Consider the following 24,830-nt stretch of genomic DNA (forward strand, 5'->3'; position numbering starts at 1 on the left):
TCTCCTTGGCGGTGTGATCTGTGTAAGCCCAAACTCCTGAATGTTTATTCTTATGACCATTTCCAAGTATCACATTATCAAATTACATCAAGTCAGGCTGGGTCCTTTTTCAGCCAACTGAAAATAAACTAGGTGACAAGTTGACACCTACACAGGTGTACTTTTGAGTGAAAACCCCTTACTATAAAAACATTTACACTGTTCCCTTTATCTAAATTACAATTGTTTAAATTAGTGTGACAACAAATGTAAAATCCATTTAAACAGTAAATCACACAAGAACTCCAGAGATGCCCGAGACACCATTGTTTTAAATTCTGCTGCTCCTATCCAGGTGAACATTTCCCCATTTAAAACTAGTAAACAAGCTTTCAAACTAAACGTTAGACCACTTAGATACTTTATTTATGGAAGCGAGGGCAAATTTACAAAGAGTAGAACTGATGACATCTTCATTAATTGTCAGGTGACGACTTGGGGCTGTGGTCGATGAGCTCCTTGTCAATGGTGGGATAATGGAACCAGGGACCGTCTCCCCTCATTCTCATGTGACGACGCACCTCCATCTCAGCCAGTCTGTTGAAGTCAAACAGTAGTTCACAAACATGATCTTTGGCTGCATTCATGCATTTTTCTGCTTCAGCTTCAATTTGGTTGATGTAAAGTTTTTTCGTGTATCCAGGAGAAAGTAGCCCACTTGTGTCATGAGGCAATTCTCCTCCCCCTGAACCTGGTCTGGTCTTGGTTCTGAAACCTGGATATTCTGACAAATGACTTTTGCATTGGGGAAAAAACACCGCCATAAAAACATGCGTTCTGTCTACACAGATGCACGCATGGCCAACTCAGGAATGTGTTAGGCAACTATTGTTTTGTAACAGACTTGGTAGTTCAGTGGTTAGAGTGCTGGGCTGGCATGAAATTTTGCACAGGTTTGCCTCCCGGTCACTAGGGCTGTCGCGGTAACCGCAAAAATGAAATATCGCAATATGAAGAAACCCACCGCGCTGCATCATGGGCCACCGCGATTACTGAACTTGGTTCAACTCAATGATGCATGTTGAGAAGGATGGCTGCACTGGTATCAAAACGAAACGTTACTTTGCTCCTTTGGGAGCACTTTGGTTTTCAGTACGTCAGCTGCTGCGCAGCCAGAGTCCTTGGCCGAGACAGAGCTGCCACCAGCAGCAAAAAAATAAATAAATAAACGCTCGGAGACCTGCTGAAGTCCCGGACAAGCACTGCTTCTGCAACCGTCCCGAAGAGAGTTTGAGCCGAGCTGGAGCTCACTCGCTACCTGCAGGAGGAATGCATCCACCCTAAAGACCCTGACATGGTGGAGCAACAACCGGGAGAGTTTCCCTTTGCTCGCCAGAGTCGCACGCAAGTACGTGTGCGTTAGTACAACGAGCGCACCATCCGAGAGGGTTTTCAACGTTGCTGCAAATGTTGCCACCCCTCTCAGATCCTCTCTCAAACCGTATATAGTTATCATGCTGGCTTTCCTTGTGGGTAACAAGGACGTGACCGAGCTATAAATCACCGTCATTCATGTGTGTGAAAGTGAAATGATCTTTTTTAGCTACACTTGCCAGTATTATGTTTTTAACCCTTAATAGGTAAACTGTTTAAAATCCATCCATCCAGCCATTCTCTTCCGCATATCCGGAGTTGGGTCACGGGGGCAGCAGCCTAAGTCGAGAGGCCCAGACTTCCCTACCCCCAGCCACTTCGGCCAGCTCTTCCGGGGGAATCCCAAGGCATTCCCTGGCCAGGAAAGGGACATAGTCCCTCCAAGGAGTCCTGTGTCTTCCTTTAGGTCGTTTTCCGGTTGGACGTGCCTGGCAAACCTAAGCAGGGAGGTGTCCAGGGGGCATCCTAATCAGATGCCCGAGCCACCTCAACTGGCTCCTCTCGATGTGGAAGAACAGCAAATCTATTCTGAGCCCCTCCCAGATGACCAAGATAAGGTGACTGTTTAAAATATAATGGACTAATCGTTTTATTTTAACTTTCTTTGTTTATTTAGCCAGTGTGAGTTCATGTGAGGTGAGCAGAGTAAATTAACTAAATGCTGCTTTAAAATGACCAAATTCAAAAAACGTTAGAGACAAAATATTTTGCAGGAAATATTCAATAAAATCAAATATGGGCTTGTAAATTATTTGCCATGTGTTGAATTGTTTCAAATGGCATCATGAATTTTATCAAATCGAAAATCGTCAAATCAATAATGAATCACCAGCAAGGAAGAATCATATCGAATAGTATCGGCAGAAGGTTTCACCGTATTGTTAATGTATCGTATCACTGCAGCATATCGAGACGAATCAGCTTCAGCGGTAGGGATTAACAGCCCTTGTGTGTGTGTGTGTGTGTGTGTGTGTGTGTGTGTGTGTGTGTGTGTGTGTGTGTGTGTGTGTGTGTGTGTGTGTGTGTGTGTGTGTGTGTGTGTGTGTGTGTGTGTGTGTGTGTGTGTTGTAGGGTTCTAGAGTCCAATTCCAATCAAAGCATCTTTTTTCCAGAATGATATAAAGTCTCAAGAAAATAACATATATTCCAGAATAAATTACATCTCCATAGTGCCAACGGTAATATTTGATACCAATTAAATATCAAATACAGGCCATTTATATGGGTCAATCATCGCTCTGAAAGATGTAAAATAGCATGATAGTTTCTTTAAGCTTTAAAATATTGCCTCTAATAATTGAGATTGATAGCATCATTATTATAAAATTCTGGTCCTAGCCTGTTAATGACAGAAATAATGGTTCTTCTCACCTCATGTCTGCTTTTTCTTTCTCTATTTGCACTACAGCCAACATTTTCTCATAGTCTTTCACTGGGGTGTCTTTCAAGTATCGTACAATCCACCTGGTGATGGGGTGCTGTAATAAAATGATCAGGAAAATAATGCATAATGTATCTGTGTTCAACCACAATGCATGCATGTTACAGTAGGTTGAAAACTTTAAGTTGTTTGGATAAAAGCATCTATTAAAATAAACAAACATAAGCACAACTACCTCAATTGCTTTATTTAAGGGCATTTTTTTATATGAATAGTGAGTCTCTACTAAAGTGTTCAAGTACTAGATGTATTTATTTTAAATAATCACAGATTTCAGTGTGGGGCACAATCTTCTAATAAATAACTATGAATAGACAGGAATCAAAGCAAAGACGCAATAAATCAAAGAAAAAACAACGAAATAAAAACTACACACCTTGTAGTACTCCCAGTGTTCAGGTTCGTAGCCTTCAGGAATCTCAACAAGCTCTGCCTCACCTTGTAACACAATGAAATGTACAGTTATTTCGGGTTTTTTGCATCCCAAATTAACAAAATATTCCAAGAAAAGACACATGAGTACTTACCAATGAAGAGATTCACAGCTGTGACAATTATGGCTACTGGAATTCCAGTCAGCAGGACGTAAAATCGCTACAAGAATCAACAGGAAATGAACAGTTACATCTAGGTCAATCTAAAGTCTTTGCACCATTTTTAAAACTAAAAATATTTTGGGGAAACAACTGGTTACATTTAAGTATTAAGAGAAAATGTGTCTCACAATTTTTGAGCAACAAGAAGGGCTATGTAGATTTACTGTAGTGTATTGTGCTGCTGTTTAGATAAACACTGCTTATGCTTTGGATTGGGGGAAGTAATTGATGCCAGTGAATTAAATTGTGTTAAAATACTTACCAGTAAGTGCAGAAACCTCCTGTCATAGTAGCCGGTGGGTTTGATGGTAAACATTTTCTTTCCATGACCCCAACGAATAGTGACTGTAAAATACAAGATTTGAAAATAATAAAACATGGGTATTTGTTGTTGCTGTTATTGTTAGGACCATGTAGCTAGCAATATGTATAGGTTTTATAAAGCCACACGTTCATTTAACATCAAATATAAATGTATTTTAATTATGGGGACCATTGGGTGTTTCGAAATTAGGAAAATACCTCTTTCCTCCAAAAATACCAGCTGCATTATAGTAAATGCAGTCAAAGCATAACCATTATCAAGCCCGGCATAATCAAGAACGATTGATTGTGAAAGACAACTGAACACTCACTGTGTGCAATATAAATTAAATAAGTCAATAAAACTCTTAATATTTATTGAACTTCAAATATAAAACAAACTCAAATAATAAAAAACGTTGTGATGGGGTCCTTCGAGTTCTTTCTTCAGTCTAGTAGTGGCGGCAGTTGCCACACTGGTGCCTTTTTAAATCGGTTTGCTTTTTGTTGACAGTGGGACTATGATTAGCTGATGTTAGCAAGTAAAGCTAACAAGTCCCAAAGCAAGGTCATAGTGAATGCAGTCACTTTTGGACCTAAATCCTAAACATTTTAAACCAGCAGACAGTTACTTACCTTTATCTGTTCGGGGGATTGTTCGAGTGAGCAAATTCGCCGCATTATTTCCAGCATTCAATGGCTTCAGTCTGGCTGCGAAAGCAGCAGCAGACCTCAGGACGCTCATACCCACCATCGCTGCTGCTTTGAGAGGACAGTCCAACAACCCGCCCTGTGATTGGTCGAACGAAGTAAAACGCCAAATACGAACTATCTTTATGCTTGAATTTTTTTAGATATTTAATTTAATATGTATCCAAATATTTAAATTTATTTTGATGGAAATAAAAATTTAAATAATGTATTTTAGGAATATTATAATATTAAAAGCGACTCCAGAGAAGTGCATTTTGGGTAATACCGGAAATAACACATCAAAGATGGCGGTGTCCTTATTCTCGGGACGCATTTTGACTCTCTGCAAGCAATTTCAAAACGTCTTCAGGATATCTTCTGCAGTAAAGGTTCAGCATTGTGCTCAAAATTTGACAAGGTATCAGAGCAGTCATTTCAGGTAAGAAGGTCTTGCAGACTTCAAGGTGCTTCATTTTATTACCTTAATACAGAACCGTTGGTTTTCAGACCACAGTCGTCCTTCTCTGCCCCCTCTGACGGTGAATCTCGTGAAAACCTCGTCTTTGGAAACGAATCTGTGGTTTTTAAATATTTTTAAATGACCGTTCTTATTTTTAAAAGTGCCCATGGAGGTGTACGAGATTTTATTTGTAGTTTCTGTTCTTACTCATCCTGGCAGCAGTGACACTAATCTGTCAATAATATACACCCATTCGATTCCAAGTTAATAAAAAAAATGTTCTGTGTGAATGCACAAATTCAGTGAGTCTTTTGTGTTTTGTTAGTGAAAAGTCCTCTCTGGTTGCCTCATCGTGGAGCCTTTCTATCAGCTTAGTGGGTCAATACCGAGCTGTTCACACAACCATCAGCAGGAGAGGACTGGAGGAGTTCTTTGACCTCCCTGAGAACTGGGGAGAGTCCACTGTGAAGTCAGGTAAAACAATGTTTGTCCAATTGGACGTTTGTTCTTGAACTAAAAGAAAATTGTCCTCCTATTTAAAAGATTATTAACATTAGAGGTCGACTGATATTGTTTTTTCTATTGTCGATACTCATGCCAATGCGTAGAAGTCGTGGTCAGCCGATGGCCAAAATGTGCTACTGATTTTTGGGCCATTTTAATGACCGACATTTAGACTTTTCCATCTTATTTGCGTGCTAAACTGTCACTAGAAACATCAGTTGGTGCACAAAATGTCTTGAGCTAAATCAGTTTTTAAACACAGATTTTAACCAATTGTTGAATCATTATTTTGTGCACTGCTCAGTTAAAATCAGACATCTAACTAAACTTAATCAAACATATCAACTGACCAAGTATTAAATATTCAAAACTGGTATATTAGACATTTTAATCAAAAATAAATTTTAGAGCATGTTATTCTGCAGCAGCACCAGGCTGCCTGGAGATGTGCCTGACTTTAATATATCAGTCTACCCCTAATTAAAATGTCTCAGTAAGAACTTTACTAACTTAGCAATGTCATGCTTTGACTATATATTTTTTTAATTAATATTTAAATATAGGAGCACCATGGACTGCCAAACAGCTGAGAACAAAGAACAGTGAGGACTTACACAAACTTTGGTGAGCAGTGGAAAGGTGCATCTCTGTAGATACATTTAGGACTCTTATCTAACAAATAATTTCTGTCTAAGGTATGTACTGCTGAAAGAAAGAAACATGCTGCTTACCCTTGAGCAGGAAGCAAGAAGGCAAAGACTCCAGATGCCGAGTCCTGAAAGGCTCAGGAAGGTCAGTGATGCATTTTTTGTCTCCTAGATGTTCTTGGCTTGCTTGAGTTGTTGGTGAAGTAGGAACTCGGCCAAATCTGAGTTCTGGTTGCATCCCTACAGATTGAGAGGTCAATGACCAGGCTGGAGACGGTAGTGAATGAAAGGGAGACCGCGTTGCGTCTTTTGCAGACAGGACAGGAGAAGAGCCGACCAGGAGCTTGGAGGAGAACCCTATTTGGATATGTCTACTGGTAAATCAAAACTGATGTGAAGCAAGAGCAGAATGGAAATGTTTAAAGTATCACAACCTATCCAACTATGATATGGGGTTTATTTTCTGAGTTCACGTTACATCATCACATTATTTTAACTGTGAGAGTTGAGTTCAGTCTCTCACATGGACGTTTTCCTCTCTAGGCGTCGATTCAGAGAGTACGCAATTCCCTGGTACATGAACAGAAGATATACGCGAAAGAAGTTCTTCACGCCCCCGTTCGTCCAACCATATATAAGGTAAGACTCACAGAACATCTGGAAATGGAGGTGGCAACCATAGAACCTGGTCTCTAGCAACTTTTTTTTTTGTTCCAGGTTACGCATCGAGAAACACATGCGAAAAAAATCCAGGGAACAAAGGATGAAAAGGCAAAGTTTGGCCAAGTTAAAGGAGAGGTTTCCTCATATGAAGGTTCCTGCTGCATGATGTTTTTGTACCGCTCAACCATGTACATCAGTTCTTGTGTTTTGCTGATTCTTGAGAGGATTTGTTCAGCTGGTCTTACAAGATAAACAGTTATACCAACCTGACTTGTGCTCTGTTTTTATTCAGTTTCACATCAACTATTTTTAACCTTTTGACACAAGAAACTTCTGTTAAAATGAGCATTTGTGTGTGTATATAGTCCTAAAATTATAACACTTAACACTTGTGAACTTAACAAAGATTAGTTTATTTTTAAGATATTGTCAATGACATGTAAAAATTAAATATTCATTTTAGTTCCCACATTAAGAAAAACAGAGGCGTTAACCGAGATGCCTCTGCCTATGATGATCTACCAGCTACACAGAAAAAGCAATGATCAGATGTTCACGTTTACTCCAAATACTGACCTTCATCATGCACTTTAGCTTGTCAGTAAGCTGCTGAAATCCTCTACAATAGATTTGTGACATCACCCCACAGTAACACGATGTTTGACTGTAATGTTTCATCGATGACTGATAAGGCAACACACATTTTAGACAAACAAGGAACGAAGTTTTGACGTTTCATTTTTCTACGGTAAATTCCAGACAGGTGTACAGATCGGCTCAGTTTTTAAAACTAATACAAAATAAGAGCCGAGCGTTCCTGAGTCTGGGTCTGAGGTGAACATCGTGTGATGTCGAAGCTGTGGCAAAGGTGATGAGGCTTGATGTTAAATCATGGACACTTCCTGTCCACACACTGCTTTCCTCCTTCCTCATATTCTTGTTTGGAGATCCACATCTGCTGGAAAGTTCCCTGGAGAAAAAAAGAGAACACATGCTGTCAACATTCAGAAAATGTTTACAATTGTACCAGGCACACATTTATTCAATGGGGCAGCAGTAGCTCAACAGGTTGAGCGGGCTGTCCAGTAATCTGAAGAGTTGGCGAGTGTAACCATTGGGTCGCCGAGCAGCTAATTAGGGGATGTGCTGGCGCACCCTCAGAGCATTCCAGTCCAGGTTAGATCAAAGCAACTTTATTGGTTGTTCAAAATATTTCTTTCAATCGGCGTTCACAGGCACACACAACCAGAGAAACATACAGATCCACAAAGTAGAGTGAATAATTCATGGAAAAAAATCATTTGAGCGGTCAGCAAAAGTTGACTTCCCCTATCACCTGCTCATTATAACAGCCTTCCCGTGCAGGTGCACAACATGTAAATAATAATCGATGGACACCACGTGATCCAAGACTACTACTATCCATCACAGGAAGGTTGCAGGTGCGATCCCGGCTCCGGACAGAGAATTCTGTTGTGTCCTTGGGCAAGACGCTTAACCCACCTAGCCTGCTAGTGGTGGTCGGAGGGACTGGTGGCGCCTGTGCTCGGCAGCCTCACCTCTGTCAGTGCGCCCCAGGGCAGCTGTAGGTACATAGCTCATCACCATCAGTGTGTGAATGTGTGTGTGAGGCGCTTTGGAGTCCTTACTCTGAGAGGCACTATAAAAGTGCGGATAATTTTAAAGGTGTGGTTCACTTGTTAATACATTTGCAGCGGTCTCTAGTGGGAATAAATGCCTTGTAAGCAGGGCCAGATTAACACTTTGTTGTACCCTGGGCAACAATATTAAAGGGCCCCATAATCACGACCCAAGGATCACCATAATATGGTCACATACAGAATATTTTACTATAATAAATATGCTCAATACTTGAATGCCTGACGTCACGTAATCCGCTCAGGGTAACCTTTGACCCACCTCGTGTGGACTGACCAATAAGGAGAGAGTCTTAACTTGAGGCCTTCTCTTCATTGGTCAGTCTGCACGAGACTGACTCTCAACTGACGTTCAAAGTCATAGGCAGCGAAGCGTCTCTGTGCAGCGCAAAAGCCCGGGTGGACAGTTTGTTGAATATAGGGTGACCATATTTCCATTTCCAAAAAAGAGGACAGGGGATCTGTGCCTATGAAGTCACACTATGGCAACGCCACACAAACCACGTTGGGACCCATTTTTTTGTAAGAACTAAAATTAATATCAGCTTCTGCCAGTAAAATGGCTCTGAAACAATTCATATGTAAAGATTTTGCTTATTTATTGCAAAATCTCATTTTTCTGCTTTAGTGCTGCAACAATGTTTTATTAATAATAAATTATTATACCTTTTGTTTTACTACAGCATCGGTACACTTCTTGTGCACAGATTATTAAGGATGCTTGTTTCAGCTGTCAGATTAGACGATAGGATCAATGAAAAAATAAGTTGTCACACACTCCATGGAAACTTTCGGAGAATCCACAAATAGTGGCTTTCAAATGGTTTTGTTACTTTTAGCAAGTTTAGAAAAGAAGCAGATGAGACAGCATGTCTGATCATTTAGTTTTTCATCTGATAATATTAGAACATGTCAGTAATGTCTGAGGGGCTTTTATAAACACTGTATAACTAATGCTCCTGGAGAGGGTATGAATTACACAGAGGGGTGGGGGGTGTTGTTTAGCCTTGACCCCCAAAATGCCTTGAAACGGCCCTGGGTGTGTGACTGAGTTTTGAAGGTGATCTGAACTGTATCAGATGTATAAATATGACATGTGTATAACTTATTGTTTTATACTGGTAAAAACGTGTAGTGGAGATAAATCTACCTACATTTTACTTTCAACACTTTGTTTTGTTTTCTTGTTTTTATTTAACTATTTCCTGTCCTGTCTGTCTCTCATCTTCCTGCATCTCCTCTAAACTCTCCAGAAAATCTGCTGCCTGGATTCTTACTTTTTTGCCTCATCAGTTACTTTTGAGCAGATCAAAGGGATCTCCTGACTGCAAAGCGGAGAGCGCGTTTCGTTGCTGCATCAGTGAGGTGAAATCACCGCAGAGCATGCGATGAGCTCCGCAGTAGCAGAGCGCTTCAGGCACAAATAAGACAGAAAGTAGAGAACATGTGCGGACATGAACGATCGTGTGTTAATAATAGTTTTTTGGTTGCACCACTTTGAGAATGGACAGTGCGCTGGATGCAGCAGCCTGGAGCGCACCAACAAACGGCGCTCTGCCGTTCTCTGTGCTCTCCGCTCAAAGAACCCCTGGTACTCTGAGAGTCCATGAATGATGTAATATAGGTAGAAACATTTTCCGGCTCTCCCTGGATGTGTAGGATATTCAGCTCCCCCATAATTCGATCCCTGCTCCTGGATGAAAAAAACTGACATTTTCATCAATACAAGAAACCCCCCTGGACAAAGAATGAAAAGTGGACATGTCCGATGTTACATCCCCGACATGTGTTGGTAAAATGTGAAGGATGGGGATAACATAAGAACTGGACAGTGGATATTAAAATGGTTTTATTGTTGAAAAAGTTTCTAAAAACGAGCAAACAGATCTCTCTAAAAGGTTAACATCACAAATTATCAACTATAAAACACCTGGTAAAAACTTATATTACAAGTTTTACCGAAACGAAGGTGTTCTAAAAGCCCGAAGTTGATAAAAGTCTAAAACAATCTACTGACTAAAACACCTGGTAAAAAAACTTATATTAAAAGCTTTACCGCAACGAAGGTGTTTAAAACCAAAGTCAGTAAAATTGCACCAAACCAAGTTAACCTTAAATACAAACTGCACCCAAAAGATCCCTCAGGATCATACAAGAGTTTAAACTTTTAAGTAAAACTCATCCAAATGAACGAACGAAGGAAGGAAGGAAGGAAGGAAGGAAGGAAGGAAGGAAGGAAGGAAGGAAGGAAGGAAGGAACGAACAAAAAGGGGTTAAACCAAACGAAACCTGGAGGACAGCAGAACCCCTGCACTGCTGCCTCCCAGACTGCTGAAGGCACAGCCTTTTTATACAGGTGTTGGTAATCAACAAGATTCGGCTCAGCTGTGCTCCTCAGCAGCCTGGGAGAGAGGAGGAGGAGGGGCGGCGTCAGGCTTGGTCACTAGGGCTGGGTGATCCTGGCTCCTGCTTTTCATTCTTCAGGCTGGCAGCCGTGACATCCGGGGAAAAGAGGACATATGGTCACCCTAGTTTAATATAAAGCGGGAGATTGCAGATACAGTATTTTGCTCGTGCCTTTGCTGCCCTGGGCCCTTTTAGAGTTTGTGGACCCCTGGGCAATTGCCCAGTTGCCCATATGGTTAATCCGGCCTTGCTTGTAAGTCGTTCTCTGGGGAAAAAAGCTCAGATGTGTCCGTTTCATGAAGTAGAAGTGAGCCACATCAGAGTTGAGCTGGAGATGACAGGATTTGGAGTTTTATTTCCTGATATTTGGACATCTCACCTCAGATTGGATAACACACATTGTTGTGGAGTTGCTAATGCTAACAGTTAGCTTCTGCTAGCCGAGATGTTCTCTGCGGTTTCCTGGATGCTAAACTGACAACAGCCTTCCCCATTGCGAGTCAAGATGGGTGAGTCTATGAATGTTGACAGTGTGACATACACTAACTTGCCACTCCATTGGGTACGCCTGTCCAATTGCTTAACAAATTATTAATCAGCCAATCGCATGATGGCAACTCGGTGTACTTAGGCATGTAGACATGGTCAAGACGATCTGCTGCAGTTCAAACTGAGCTTCAGAATGATGAAGAAAGGTGATTTAAGTGACTTTGAATGTGGCATGGTTGTTGGTGCCAAACAGGCTGGTCTGACTATTTCAGAAACTGCTGATCTTCTGGGATTGTCACACACAACCACCTCTAGGGCTTGCAGAGAATAGTCCAAAAAAGAGAAAACATCCAGTGAGCGACAGTTCTGTGAGCAAAAATGCCTCGTCAATGTCAGAGAAGAATGGCCAGACTGGTTTGAGTTGATAAAAAGTTAAAATTACAGTCCCATAGTCATCATCACACAGTGGTGAAATTACACCTCTGCATTTGACCCATCCCCATGGTGGTTTAACCCCCAATCCAACCCCTTTAAGCTGAGTGTCAAGCAGGAAGGCATTGGGTTCCTTTTTTTTTTTCAGTCCTTGGTATGACCCACCCGGGATTTGAACCCCGATCTCCCAGCCTCGGGGCGGACAGTAGGCCACAGCCGGGCGTACACTGTGCGACTTTTTCACTCGCAGCGTTCAGCTTCAGCTCAAACTGTACGACTTCCTCGCAGAGCAGATCTCACGAGTCATGTGCTCACACTGTACGACCCAGTTCTCGGATGCAACCTGACTGCTCACACTGTACGTCTGGTAGCAACACGTCGGCCCTAAAAATGTGCTAAAAATAGCAGTTTTTACTCAACACGTCAGACTTTTTTGTCTTGCCTGTTGTCCTTCGGGAGTGCTGCAGGAGGACACACAGGGATTTATGGGGGTTGAATGAGGAAAACGAAATAAAGAAAGTGAATCTGTGTTTTGTGATCAGTTTAATTTGACATGAACACGACAAACACGCTTTCTTGACAATCTTTGTGAGTAAAAAAAACGTGTAGAAACAAAAACGAACAGCGTGTGTTATTAGGGAAATAGCGAGCGACCGGCCGGCCGGCGTTGATGCAGGATTGCGCGCGCATGCGCCGTGAGCGGTTCTGATACTTTTTGGATCGTAGCTGCTCGCAGCGCCGCTTCAACAGTGCGATACCCTCACGAGGGACGAGCGAAATATTAAACACACCAGAAGTCCCTGCGACCTCACGACTGCTGATCGGCGGCTGGTCACGTGGTGTTAATTGCCTCTCGTAACCCCCTGTACACTACACGACCGCTCGGCGCAAAACTCGCCCCGATGTCGTGGCTTCTCGCACGACTGGAAAATCGGCTCAAAAAAGTGAAAAAGTCGCACAGTGTACGCCCGGCTTAAAGGCAACTAACTCAATTAACCACTCGTTACCAAGGTATGCAGAAGAGTATCGGTGAACGTACAACACGTCTAACCTTGAGGCAGACGGGCTACAGCAGCAGAAGATCCCACTGGGTGCCACTCCTGTCAGCTAAGAACAGGAAACTGAGGCTACAATTAGCAAAGGCTCATCAAAATTGCCCGGTCTGATCTCAATTTCTGTTGCAACATTGGTGGTGGTGATGGAAGTGTTGGAATTTGGAATCATCAACAACATGAAAGTATGGATCCACCCTGCCTTTTATCAACGGTTCAGGCTGGAGGTGGTGGTGTAATGGTGTGGGCGACCTTTTCTTGGCACACTTTGGACCTCTTAGTACTAATTTATCATCGCTGCAACACCACAGCCTACCTGAGTGTTGTTGCTTAACATGTCCATCCCTTCATGACTACAGTGTACTCATCTTCTGATGGATACTTCCAGCAGAAGAATGTGTCATAAAGCTCAAACCATCTCTGATTGGTTTCTTGAACATGTCAATGAGTTCACTAATCTCAAATGACCTCCACAGTCACTGGATCTCAATCCAATAAAGCACCTTTGGGATGTGGTGGAACAGGAGATTCATAATGGATGTGCAGCTGACAAATCTGCAGCAACTGCATGATGCCATCATGTCAATATGGACAGAAATCTCTGAGGAATGTTTCCAGTACCTTGTTGAATCTATGCCACGAAAGATTAAGGCAGTTCTGAAGGCAAAAGCGGGTCCAACCTGGTACTAGCAAGGCGTCCCCAATAAAGTGACCAGTGAGTAAATCCGTCAGGTTTTTCAAATCCTAGCGTTTCACTGTCTATTTCCTATCAGAAGTAGGGCTGTCGCGGTAACCGCAAAAATGAAATATCGCAATATGAAGAAACCCACCGCGCTGCATCATGGGCCACCGTGATTACTGAACTTGGTTCAACTCAATGATGCATGTTGAGAAGGATGGCTGCACTGGTATCAAAACGAAACGTTACTTCGCTCCTTTGGGAGCGCTCTGGTTTTCAGTACGTCAGCTGCTGCGCAGCCAGAGTCCTTGGCCGGGACAGAGCTGCCACCAGCGGCAAAAATAAATAAACGCTCGGAGACCTGCTGAAGTCCCGGACAAGCACTGCTTCTGCAACCGTCCCGAAGAGAGTTTGAGCCGAGCTGGAGCTCACTCGCTACCTGCAGGAGGAATGCATCCACCCTAAAGAAACCCCCCTGACATGGTGGAGCAACAACCGGGAGAGATTCCCTTTGCTCGCCAGTCGCACGCAAGTACATGTGCGTTAGTGCAACGAGCGCACCATCCGAGAGGGTTTTCAGTGTTGCTGGAAATGTTGCCACCCCTCTCAGATCCTCTCTCAAACCGTATATGGTTAACATGCTGGTTTTCCTTGTGGGTAACAAGGACGTGACCGAGCTATAAATCACCGTCATTCGTGTGTGTGAAAGTGAAATGATAGTGCCCCGCGCCCGGTACATGTAATTTTTTTATGCTTGATTTTAAACAACTAAACAAAATGGGGACTTGATTCTTCTTTGTTAGATGCTGCAGCCAAATTTGCATTTAAAAGTTTAACCTTCTCCTGAATTTTGTTGTTTTTAAGTTCAGTCGGACTCCGACTGTCGGAGAAACAAACGTTACTGCGATCTGTGTTGTTAGTGCCCTTTGATCTGCATTCAGTAAAGCGTTATAAAAGAAGGCATGGCAATTTTTAACCTTTTTTAAATGTGTAAACATTATGTTTAGATAGTACTGCAATAAAAAAAAGTGCTGCAATAATATCGCACACCGCAATATTAAGCCACCCTGAATCACCGCAGGGGGAATTCCTCAACCGCGACAGCCCTAATCAGAAGCTAATGCAGGCGATAGGTGTAAGAGACTATTTTCATGTTCAGCCTGCATGAAAAACTCAGTGACAGATTAAAAACAGAAATAATCAATTAAAATGTTTTCTTCAGTGAGCCACACCTTTAAAAGAACAAAATTTAATGAATTTATTCTTATTTGCTCTTACCAGCGATGCCAGGATCGAGCCTCCTATCCACGCACTGAAGCGACGCTCCACCGTAGTGTTGTTGGCAATCAGCTTCAGCCTCATACTCTGCAAATTAAAAACATGTCCAACTTTCACAACAAGTATGTTGGTGCTCCTTAAAAAAAACAGATCTGCAAATTCAAAACTGAACTGACACACATCTTCTTGTTTTCACTTTGAAATGATGTCATGTAACCCGAGTGATTGCATTCAGAGGAATATTGACGTCATTTCTCACCGGAGGGGTTTTCTGGGAAAGTTCTCTGTTCAGTCGATCTGTGAAGCCTTGAATAAGCGTGTTTCCTCCCGTCACTACCACACTGCCATACAGACCCTTAGAGAAACATCAAATATATATTAGTTGCTGACGGTAAAGCAATGTTAAACAGACTATATCATTCTAGCACCCACAACAAACCCCTGAAATTCCTGTTTCGGATACTCACTGGTCGTATGTCAATGTCACACATTCCTACGCTTGTTGTCACCACGTGACCAACTCCTAACATGGTGTTCCCAGACAGGCCCTGAAAGTCGCAACAAAAATCTATTATCTAAAAAAAGGAGTTTTCTTTAAACTTGCCAAGGCTGTGAAGACGTAGTGTGCTTAGCCACCACGACTGCTAACGCTGTTATTTGCTAAAATAAATCGGCAGTTAATGACGTATGACAGAGTACAAACCTTGGCGTTGGAAGGATCAAATAGCCCCTCTGGGATCTTTAACCTCTCAGCACCAAAGTCACAGTTGTAGCCATTGGGCAGCTCGTAGTGCACTGTGGGCATTTGGGCGGCAACTCTGATGAACAAGAAGTTGGTAACTTGTTAGACGATTACTTTAGCAAATGGCTATGACATTCTACTGTTTCATTATAACAAATGCAATAATTATGTGGGAATTTATTAGCATTTTGTTGGAATAAAGTTCAAATTAACGTAAAGCTACTCACTGTTCATCATACGGAGAGTCTGAAACCTGCAGCACTGATGCCTGAAAGTCCTGGATTACACACTACGTAAGCCAAAGCAGAAAAAAAAACACTTTAGATTCGAGCCAACCAAAGAAGTCATCACTGTGCTGCAGAACCAACCAACTCACATTACACATGTAGTTGTGCCACGAGCGAGTTACTTGAGGTAGTTTTTCTTTTTTCTTCCAGCTGGCTGGAGATCCTTCCCGCACTGCATCCTATAATTTAGATACAAGTATTGGATCAGCAAAGTTAGACATGTACAATATTTCTAATAAAAAGCAAAAGTTCTCTAAACGTGTGCTTTGCTCATTTACCTTTGATGCAATCATGTACGGAGGAATTATTTCCACACTTAACTCTTGAAATAACTCTCTGCACTGCATACTCATAAAGTCACCAGCCAGAGGCGATTTGACAATGCCTGGGATCACAAATACAACTTTGTAAAATCGGCAGAAGCATCAAATGACCAAAATAAGTTCTATAACCAGCAGATGGCAACAAAATGCAATAAAGCACCTCAAATATACATCCTTAGTGTTTTTATTCCTAGATTTACAAGCAAAAGCCCATAAAAAAGCTGTTTTGTTTCTGTACATGAACACGTTACAATAACAAGTTCTCACCTTGCTGCAAGACATAACCATCATGCACTGGAATTGCTGTGGTGTGTGTGGCTCCACTGTCCAGAACCAGACCTGTCGACCGTCCATTGGCAAAGCTTGGATTTTCAAAGTAAAGGAAACAAAGGGTTCAACAAATCAGCGCATAAAGCACTGCAGTGTTCAGGCAGAACTGTTATAGTCAAATCTGAAGGAATCTGAGTGCTGATTAGGAAATTAAAGCTCTCAGGCTGAAAAACGATGAAGGATACGCAGACAGAACAGCTGATTTACAGAGGAAGAAGGCAGGAATGTTGTAATGTTCAAACATCAGCTCTGTAAGTTTCTCTCGTTTCGCCCGTGTGTTCCACTGCAAACACAAAACACCTGTTAGCCAACTCGTTATAAACTGTCAGCATCACATACACCAAAACAAAAAGGCAGCAGCAGCACAGGACACAACATTTTTTGCCCCGTATCCTGCACATGCCAGCTAAAGCACAGAATATGTCAAAGGTCAACAACAGAAAAACCTAGACTATATATGGTTTAAAGGTGTGGTTGCCTTGCAAGTTGAACTTGGTTCACTTGGATCAGCAGGGACAAGTCTGCTGCAGCAGAGAGTGGCTTAACACAAAAGGTTTTGGAGTCTTATTTCCTGATATTTGGACATTTTGCTTCGGATTGGATAACAGCAACGATGATGTTTTATCTCCACAAATAACACAAGCCTTGGTGGTGTTGGTAATGCTAACAGTTAGCTTCTGCTTGTCGGGATGTTGTCTGCTGTTTCCTGGATGCAAAACAAACAACAGCCTTCCCTGTCGTGAGTCAAGATGGGTGAGTCCATCAATGTTAAGTGACAGTGTGACATAGATCTGTCAGGCTTTTCAAATCCTAGATCTTCACTGTCTATTTTCTATCAGCAGCTAATGCAGGAGGTAGGTGTAAGAGACTATTTTCATGTTCAGCCTGCATGAAAAACCCAGACTGGCCAATTAAAATCAGAAATAATCATTAAAAAAATCGTTTTTCAGACTTCCACACCTTTAAACTCATAAAAGAAGAGCAAACTCACAGATGCTTCTGACATGAGCACAGGATGCAGGCTGGGTTCCGACTTGAAATGCATCTTGTATGTGTGATCCAAAATGGCCTGAAAACTGTCCCAGTCCTCAACTAAAGGTAAGCAAGAAAAAAATAATTAACAGCCATTTCAATTTTCTGCGCAAATTGGGGAAAAAACGTGTGTGAAAATTATTTACACAGATCTGCCGACAAACTTATGTTCAACATCCATCAGATCGTAGTATTAAAACCACTTCATCTTTCACCACCATTCATCTGGCCCAGCCAGCCAGGATTATGTTAAAAGATTTAGAGCAATGACATTTTTTTTAGGTAATAATTTGCACTCAAGGCACCAGCGTTCCAGGTCAGCCCTCTGTGGGACCCTGTGGTCCCATTGTGCTGTTCTGCTGCAATTAAAATGGGTGCTGCACTTGTCTCTAAATAGCTGCACAACCAGCCTACACTGGACCAGATACTGATGAGCATCAACAGCTAGCTTGGTGCATCAGGACTCTTTCTTTATCACTCACTTTCACATCAGCTGTCACCAGTACCACACTGATAAAACAAGCAGCACATCTGCTTGACATAAAAATAATAATAATAAAAAAAATCTGATGGGGGTATAAGATCCAATAATGAGTCTTTTTAGTGTGACATTACTCTTTAGTGAGGGTTAATTTTTCTTAAGTACAAAGAACAGCTGTCGGCATTAAACCCACATTTGGCGGTAGACGTTTGACGCATGCACTAATTTGTCTGGAATCAGTGCATGCGTCAAAAAGAAAAACATGGGAATTTGTAGAGATATACCGAGGAAAATTAAAAACAAGAAGGGCTTGAACTTATGTTAGAAGGCACTTAGATGGCAGAGATTATGATAATGAGTTATCTGTGGCTTCAAATGATCTCATCAGTATTCACGATGAACAACAGTCATCCATACATCAGTCAGGTTGGTGGCGAGCTTACCTACAAGGTCGGCATTCATACTAAAATAGTCTATTTATAAATATGGACCAAGCAGAATGAATTCAGAATACTCAGCCAAACCTACGTCACCGACTCGTATAAAAACCTGGATCAACATCCCAAAATTATATTCAGCAAATAAACACTCATAAAGGTAGACCATTGCTTTCAGTCGGTTTTACTGGAAAGAGTTCTGCATCTGTGATTTCTGACATTTACAACTACTGTAAGAGCTTAACATCAATCGAGTACTCACTCATGCCATTCTTTAGTGGAGACATGACCTCCATGCTCTCTCTGGGAACCCTCAGCTGATTTGTGTCGATGTAGTAGGTGGTGCTACTCTGCTTGCCCTTGTCGCCATCCGTCTCCATAGGCGTGCTGCCATCCTCCCGGTCAAGAGTCACACCTATCACTGTGGGGAAGTCCGCCTGATCCAAACGAAACACCGGTCAATACACACGGCTACACAACAAATATCAGCTTCACGAGAGCATCAAAACAATTCTAGTTCAACACAAATTTGTAAATCTCATTAACATCACACACAGTCAATGAAAACTTCCCACTTTTCTGAAACACAGAGGTGTGTAACAACAGACTTGCCTGACTTATGAAATCATACAACCACAAAACTCTGTAAAGTACCTGATTTCAATTAGCTTAAAAAAAAGCTGCCTTTGCATTCTAAAATAAAGCAACAAGGACGGTTATCAATTTTATCAAATGTATCAGCTTAATCTGTCTCTGCAGCAGACTTGCTGGATTTTAAACGGTATCCTTTTAGACCACTGGTACAAACAAAAAACTAGCACAGATGAATAAAATGTATGTATGAAGTCAGTAGCGGGCAATTAGCAAAACACTGAAGAGGCCCATAAAAGAAAAATCAGGACCAATTATGGCAGAAGTGTTTTGTCATAAACTGAGCATGCTATGACCAATTCATCATAAAAGATTTAGAATTTTCTGATATTTTAGGGAGGATATACTGTGATAGGAGCAAAGAGTATCTGGCACTTGATTCCCAAAATCAAATGAAGTGTTCTGAAATTATCTGAACTCAATTAATGCAGTCAGTCTCCTGGGTGCTAACCCACATTTTCTGACATCCATGTGCTCCCAGAGGGAAGATGAAAATGCTCAGAGGAAGAAAAGGTACACACTTAATCAGGTCATTTGAGTGATCCTCCTACCTTGGGACAATCTTCTCCTGCATAGCCAGCTCTTACAGAATAAGAGCCTATGTCAAACACCAAAGCTCCTACCTCATCTACAGAAACAAGACAAGGGTGTGGATTAACATTTATCTGAATATTAAAGCCAATGTTTTGATAAAAAAATACACAGAAGACCTACCTGTAAGGCATTTTCGCAAAACAAAAACAAAAAAAAAACGTTTGACAGTCAATAGGTTACTTGTTGCTATACATTTATCTGTTTATTATACATCTTCTGCTGCTAAACATTTTTCTACTATTAAAAATTAGTACAAACTAATAGTCCTGAAAACAATATGTTTCTCTGAAAATGATGTCAAACATTTATTAAGCACCAAAGACAAATAGCACAAAATGAAAATTACAAATACAGACCTAAACAAGAATTTGAAGTTTACTTTACATTAAAATCTTAAAAAAACACCACTTCTATAACAATGGTAAATGGTAAATGGCCTGTATTTGATATAGCGCCTTCTAGAGTCCTGGAACTCCCCAAGGCGCTTTACAACACAATCAGCATTCACCCATTCACACACACATTCACACACTGGTGGGGATGAGCTACGATGTAGCCACAGCTGCCCTGGGGCGCACTGACAGAGGCGAGGCTGCCGAGCACTGGCGCCACCGGTCCCTCCGACCACCACCAGCAGGCAACGTGGGTTAAGTGTCTTGCCCAAGGACACAACGACAGCGACAGACTGAGCGGTACTCGAACCTGCAACCTTCTGATTACGGGGCGAGCACTTAACTCCTGTGCCACCGTAATAAGAAATGCATACCCCTAACATAGGATTTTCTTTTCTTTTTATTGTTAACATTGTTTAACAGCATTGTCCCTGCATAATTATAACAGTCTTGCAGAGCGGTTTCAAAATATAGTATATAACCACATAAATGTTCACAAGCGATAAAATAAACATTTTTCTGCAGCAATCATATGTAAAATTATTTGTTATAACATATGCAATAGGACAAAATGGTATAGAAGAAATTACCTTACATATTCTCATTTTTGAAATTATCCACATATTAGAGGTATAAATATCAACGACAAGAGTATTTTCAAAACCCACATTAGAAAAAAAACATATGTATTATGTCAAGTTAGTTCAAATAATTTTCTATAATTTTTTCATATCGTTGACATTGACATTTACAGAATCGTGTGATGTTACAATGTAAATAAATACTTTAAAGTCGAACATAAGTTCTGATTTACACCGACACAAATGGCTAGTAATGTCAGTGAACAACAATGTTGTCATGAGCAACATAAACATCAGAAAGAAGCTGAATGGTTTTAACTGTGTCATCCGACTTTCATTCATTTCCTTCTTAATTGCCGCTCTACAACGTGACTCTACCCTAAAATAAGCTACAACAAATCCCCAAAGGGCTGACATTAATAACAAATCTGAAATACCCATCAACATGTGACATTAGACATGCAACGAAAAACGCGTCTCTGGTTTATCGTTAAGCTAACAGTTAGCCTAGCTAGCATTCTTGGCAGACTACAAAGCTGGCTAATGCTAAAAGACGGCTCATCGTTGTCTAAATATTACTTAAATCACGAGGTCCCACTCACCGCCTCCATAAACTCCGCCACTCATTTTCTGAGGTATCACAGCAGCACTTGTAAATTAATAGAGTAGATACACAATCGCAAAGCGGTTAAAAACAACAAAAGAAATGTGTTAGCATAGATCTATAACAAAGCAGGCGCCACCGAGCGTAGGAACTACTGTCCAATCAGAATTCAGTAAAGCGGAAGTACTTCCCGTTAGTGACTACAAGTACTTCCCTGCTCTGAACTGGACGTGGCCCTGCCGTGTGCATATCCATGTGAGTGAAAAACTGATAATTAGTGACATTGACTTAGTTTGTAGGAGTTTAAACTACAATCCAGACTGTTGAATTGCTGGCTTTGCAGCAGTGGCGTGTCATTGCGGTTGAAATACGTTACGGATTAATCTCTTAGCGACAAGGTAACCGTGTGCAAACATAAACGAGCATATGAAACACAGACATAAGCGTAATCATGAACCTATCGTTTACTGAAATGGTAGTTCATATTCACTAAAGTCTTGATGAGCGCTGGGAAAACGCCAGTTTTTATTAAAACAGGTTGGATAAATTGCGCAAGCGCAAAAAGTTGAGTAACTATGCGCAGGTGTAATTCTTATGCTAGGAAATAGTTTGAAGCTGACAAATGCATTTCAAATTTGCCATCACTTAATGTAATTTTTGTATAAATATGGAGAAGTTTTATTTAGAAACTTGAATAATTTAATTGTTTATGCAAAATAGACCTTTGCTGGAAGAGGAGTTCTGGCAACGATTATTTCTGAATGCTAACGAGATTTAAATTCATTTTTAACTTTGTTTTCCAGCATCCATGCAGCGCTGTCTGACTCTGACTCTTGCCCGGCACAGCAGGCTCCTTCTGAAAAATAAATTTGCTTCTCTTCACTGTCGTCCTTCAGCAGCGATGTCGAGCCTTCTTATCAACCAGCCCAAATACTCGTGGCTGAAAGAGCTGGGTTTGTTCGAGGATAACCCTGGTGTTTACAATGGGAGCTGGGGCGGCAGCGGTGAGGTCATCACATCATACTGCCCTGCCAATAATGAGCCGATCGCCAGAGTAACTCAGGCAACTTTGGCAGAGTATGAAGAAACGGTCCAGAAGACGAGGGAAGCTTGGAAGGTGTGGGCGGATATTCCAGCTCCTAAAAGAGGCGAGATTGTGAGGCAGATTGGCGATGCACTGAGAAAGAAGATCAATGTGCTTGGAAGTCTGGTGTCTCTAGAAATGGGCAAGATCTATGTGGAGGGAGTGGGTGAAGTTCAAGAGTATGTTGATGTTTGTGATTATGCTGTTGGTTTGTCTAGAATGATTGGTGGACCCATTCTTCCTTCAGAAAGACCAGGACATGCTCTCCTTGAACAGTGGAACCCAGTTGGTCTTGTCGGCATCATCACTGCCTTTAACTTCCCTGTGGCTGTTTATGGCTGGAACAATGCCATCGCTCTGACCTGTGGCAACGTCTGTCTTTGGAAAGGTGCCCCAACTACTCCCCTCACAAGTGTTGCAGTCACCAAGATTGTGGCAGAGGTGCTGGAGAAGAACAACCTGCCAGGAGCTATCTGCTCCATGACCTGTGGTGGGGCTGATATCGGCACTGCCATGGCAAGAGATGAGCGTGTGGATCTGTTGTCTTTCACTGGCAGCACTCATGTTGGTAAGATTGTGGCCATGATGGTGCAGGAGAGGTTTGGACGAAAGCTCCTGGAGCTTGGTGGAAACAATGCCATCATTGTATTTGAAGATGCAGATCTGAACCTTGTGGTGCCCTCTGCTGTCTTTGCTTCTGTGGGAACTGCTGGCCAACGCTGCACCACGACCAGGAGGCTGATGCTGCATGAAAGCATCCATGACACAGTTGTGGAGAGAATATCCAAAGCCTACAAACAAATTCGCATAGGAGATCCCTGGGACCCCAGCACCCTCTATGGCCCTCTGCACACCCAACAAGCTGTGGAGCAATATCTGGCTGCTGTTGAGCAGGCCAAGAAGCAGGGTGGCACTGTGGTTTGTGGAGGAAAGGTGATGGACCGTCCAGGAAACTACGTGGAACCCACCATCGTCACAGGACTGGCTCACAACGCACCCATCGTCCACACCGAAACTTTTGTCCCCATCCTGTACGTCCTCAAGTTCAAGACGGAAGAGGAGGCGTTCGCATGGAACAATGAAGTCAAGCAGGGTCTATCCAGCAGCATCTTTACCAAAGATATGGGAAGAGTCTTCCGTTGGCTCGGGCCCAAAGGATCCGACTGCGGAATTGTGAATGTCAATATTCCTACAAGTGGAGCTGAGATTGGAGGAGCCTTTGGTGGAGAGAAGCACACAGGTGGTGGAAGGGAGTCGGGCAGCGACTCGTGGAAGCAGTATATGAGGCGCTCGACGTGCACGATAAACTACAGCAAAGATCTGCCTCTGGCCCAGGGCATCAAGTTTGAGTGAAGATGTCAAAAAGGGCAAAGCTAAAGAGAAGATATGAAGATTTATGATAGCGGTTTGCATTAAAATAGGTAATTTCAAATTCAACAAAACCTTGAAATAATTGTAGATCATGATTTGGTTGTGGTTATAGTCCTGGAGTTAAAATTGTTGTAGATGTTTTCTGTTAAAGGTCAGATCTTGTCTCAAAATCTTCATGTACAATTTTCTACAACTTTTAATTCAGCTTGGAAGCTTAATGACTGTCCTTTATACTGTAAAATTCAATAAATGTCACTTTATTTTGAAAAGAAATATGGCAAAGGACCATTTTTATTTGTAGACTCATTTCTAGACAGGTTTAAGGTATTTTCTGACAGCCATATAACACCGGCGGAACACAAAAATAACCCCTAACATTTATGAGGATGCTTTTTTTTATTTTACTTTCAGAAACGGAGCATTAGAAGATATTTGCAGTTACAACTACAGTTTTGCATTTGCATTGTCTTGTTTGAATATGCAGAATCAGTAATTGCTAGAATTGGTTTTGGCTTTTAGGTTGGATCACGAGCAACTGCTTCAAGAACAACTAGTATCAGCCAATGAAAGGAATCCGACAAAACCAGAACAAAATTGAGAGCTTTAAACCACCAAATGAGCACGCACAGCCACTGCTGCAGCTCACCGCTCCCTATGAGGATGGGTCAAATGCAGAGATGTAATTTCCAGTGTCGCCCCCCCAGGAAATTTTCTTAACGGTGGCCAGATGGGGCTAGATTTTGGGGTGGCATGCCAGATTGGTTACTGTGGTAACTGGGCGAGTTTAGTATGTGATGATGCATTGAATGCTCTTTTATTCTTTTTCATTAGAAGAATAATAAGCATCCAGCATTAGTGGTGTGCAGCTCTACCTGCCTCACGATTCGATCTGATTCCGATTATCTGCCTAAAGATTTGAGTTGAGTCTGAAATGCATCACGATTCTTCACACATTTTTCATTACTTAATAAAAGCAGTTGCTTATAATGTGCTGTTATTGTTACGTGCGACTCCATTGCAGTTGACGTCCATGAATCACTTTACTCATTGATTCCATTACCTGGGCTTTGGTTTCGTTGTACAATGCAGGCACAGCAGTTTCTGTGAAGTGTCTTCTTGTCGGTAGGCTGTACTGAGACTCGAGCATCTTCAGGAGGTAGCGAAACCCGGCATTCTCTACCAAAGAAAATGATCCTTAGCAATAAAG

At 41.8% G+C, this 24,830-nt stretch overlaps 4 protein-coding genes across 5 annotated transcripts; 2 read left to right on the plus strand and 2 right to left on the minus strand.

The window, feature by feature from the left end:
* Positions 1–383: 383 nt before the first annotated feature.
* Positions 384–4,549, minus strand: ndufb5 (NADH:ubiquinone oxidoreductase subunit B5). The gene is made up of 6 exons (XM_015970583.3): positions 4,390–4,549; positions 3,713–3,795; positions 3,382–3,448; positions 3,231–3,292; positions 2,785–2,891; positions 384–576 (listed from the first exon to the last, which is right to left on the minus strand). Exons 1-6 carry the CDS (start codon positions 4,505–4,507, stop codon positions 456–458), a joined length of 558 nt encoding a protein of 185 aa, XP_015826069.3. The 5' UTR covers positions 4,508–4,549; the 3' UTR covers positions 384–455.
* Positions 4,550–4,729: 180 nt separating this feature from the next.
* mrpl47 (mitochondrial ribosomal protein L47) lies at positions 4,730–6,990 on the plus strand. The gene is made up of 7 exons (XM_015970586.3): positions 4,730–4,885; positions 5,232–5,380; positions 5,974–6,034; positions 6,106–6,202; positions 6,304–6,434; positions 6,601–6,696; positions 6,775–6,990. Exons 1-7 carry the CDS (start codon positions 4,752–4,754, stop codon positions 6,884–6,886), a joined length of 780 nt encoding a protein of 259 aa, XP_015826072.1. The 5' UTR covers positions 4,730–4,751; the 3' UTR covers positions 6,887–6,990.
* Positions 6,991–7,109: 119 nt separating this feature from the next.
* actl6a (actin-like 6A) lies at positions 7,110–21,326 on the minus strand. Its single transcript, XM_015970585.3, has 14 exons — positions 21,167–21,326; positions 19,549–19,625; positions 18,609–18,783; positions 17,388–17,488; positions 16,582–16,679; positions 16,334–16,428; positions 16,022–16,128; positions 15,833–15,922; positions 15,684–15,745; positions 15,418–15,532; positions 15,182–15,262; positions 14,974–15,069; positions 14,715–14,801; positions 7,110–7,690 (listed from the first exon to the last, which is right to left on the minus strand). The coding sequence occupies exons 1-14, from the start codon at positions 21,189–21,191 to the stop codon at positions 7,610–7,612; spliced, it is 1,290 nt and encodes a 429-aa protein (XP_015826071.1). The 5' UTR covers positions 21,192–21,326; the 3' UTR covers positions 7,110–7,609.
* Positions 21,327–21,335: 9 nt separating this feature from the next.
* Positions 21,336–23,896, plus strand: aldh7a1 (aldehyde dehydrogenase 7 family, member A1). Of its 2 annotated transcripts, none has more exons than XM_015970584.3 (2): positions 21,336–21,423; positions 21,972–23,896. In XM_015970584.3, the coding sequence occupies exon 2, from the start codon at positions 21,977–21,979 to the stop codon at positions 23,603–23,605; it is 1,629 nt and encodes a 542-aa protein (XP_015826070.3). In that variant the 5' UTR covers positions 21,336–21,423; positions 21,972–21,976; the 3' UTR covers positions 23,606–23,896. The 2 variants fall into 2 exon arrangements, with proteins under 2 accessions (XP_015826070.3, XP_054608299.2); XM_054752324.2 differs by having other exon boundaries at positions 21,393–21,566.
* Positions 23,897–24,830: the final 934 nt, after the last annotated feature.

This window comes from Nothobranchius furzeri, chromosome 8 (genome assembly GCF_043380555.1).
Source record: "Nothobranchius furzeri strain GRZ-AD chromosome 8, NfurGRZ-RIMD1, whole genome shotgun sequence".
Taxonomy (NCBI): Eukaryota; Metazoa; Chordata; class Actinopteri; order Cyprinodontiformes; family Nothobranchiidae; genus Nothobranchius; species Nothobranchius furzeri.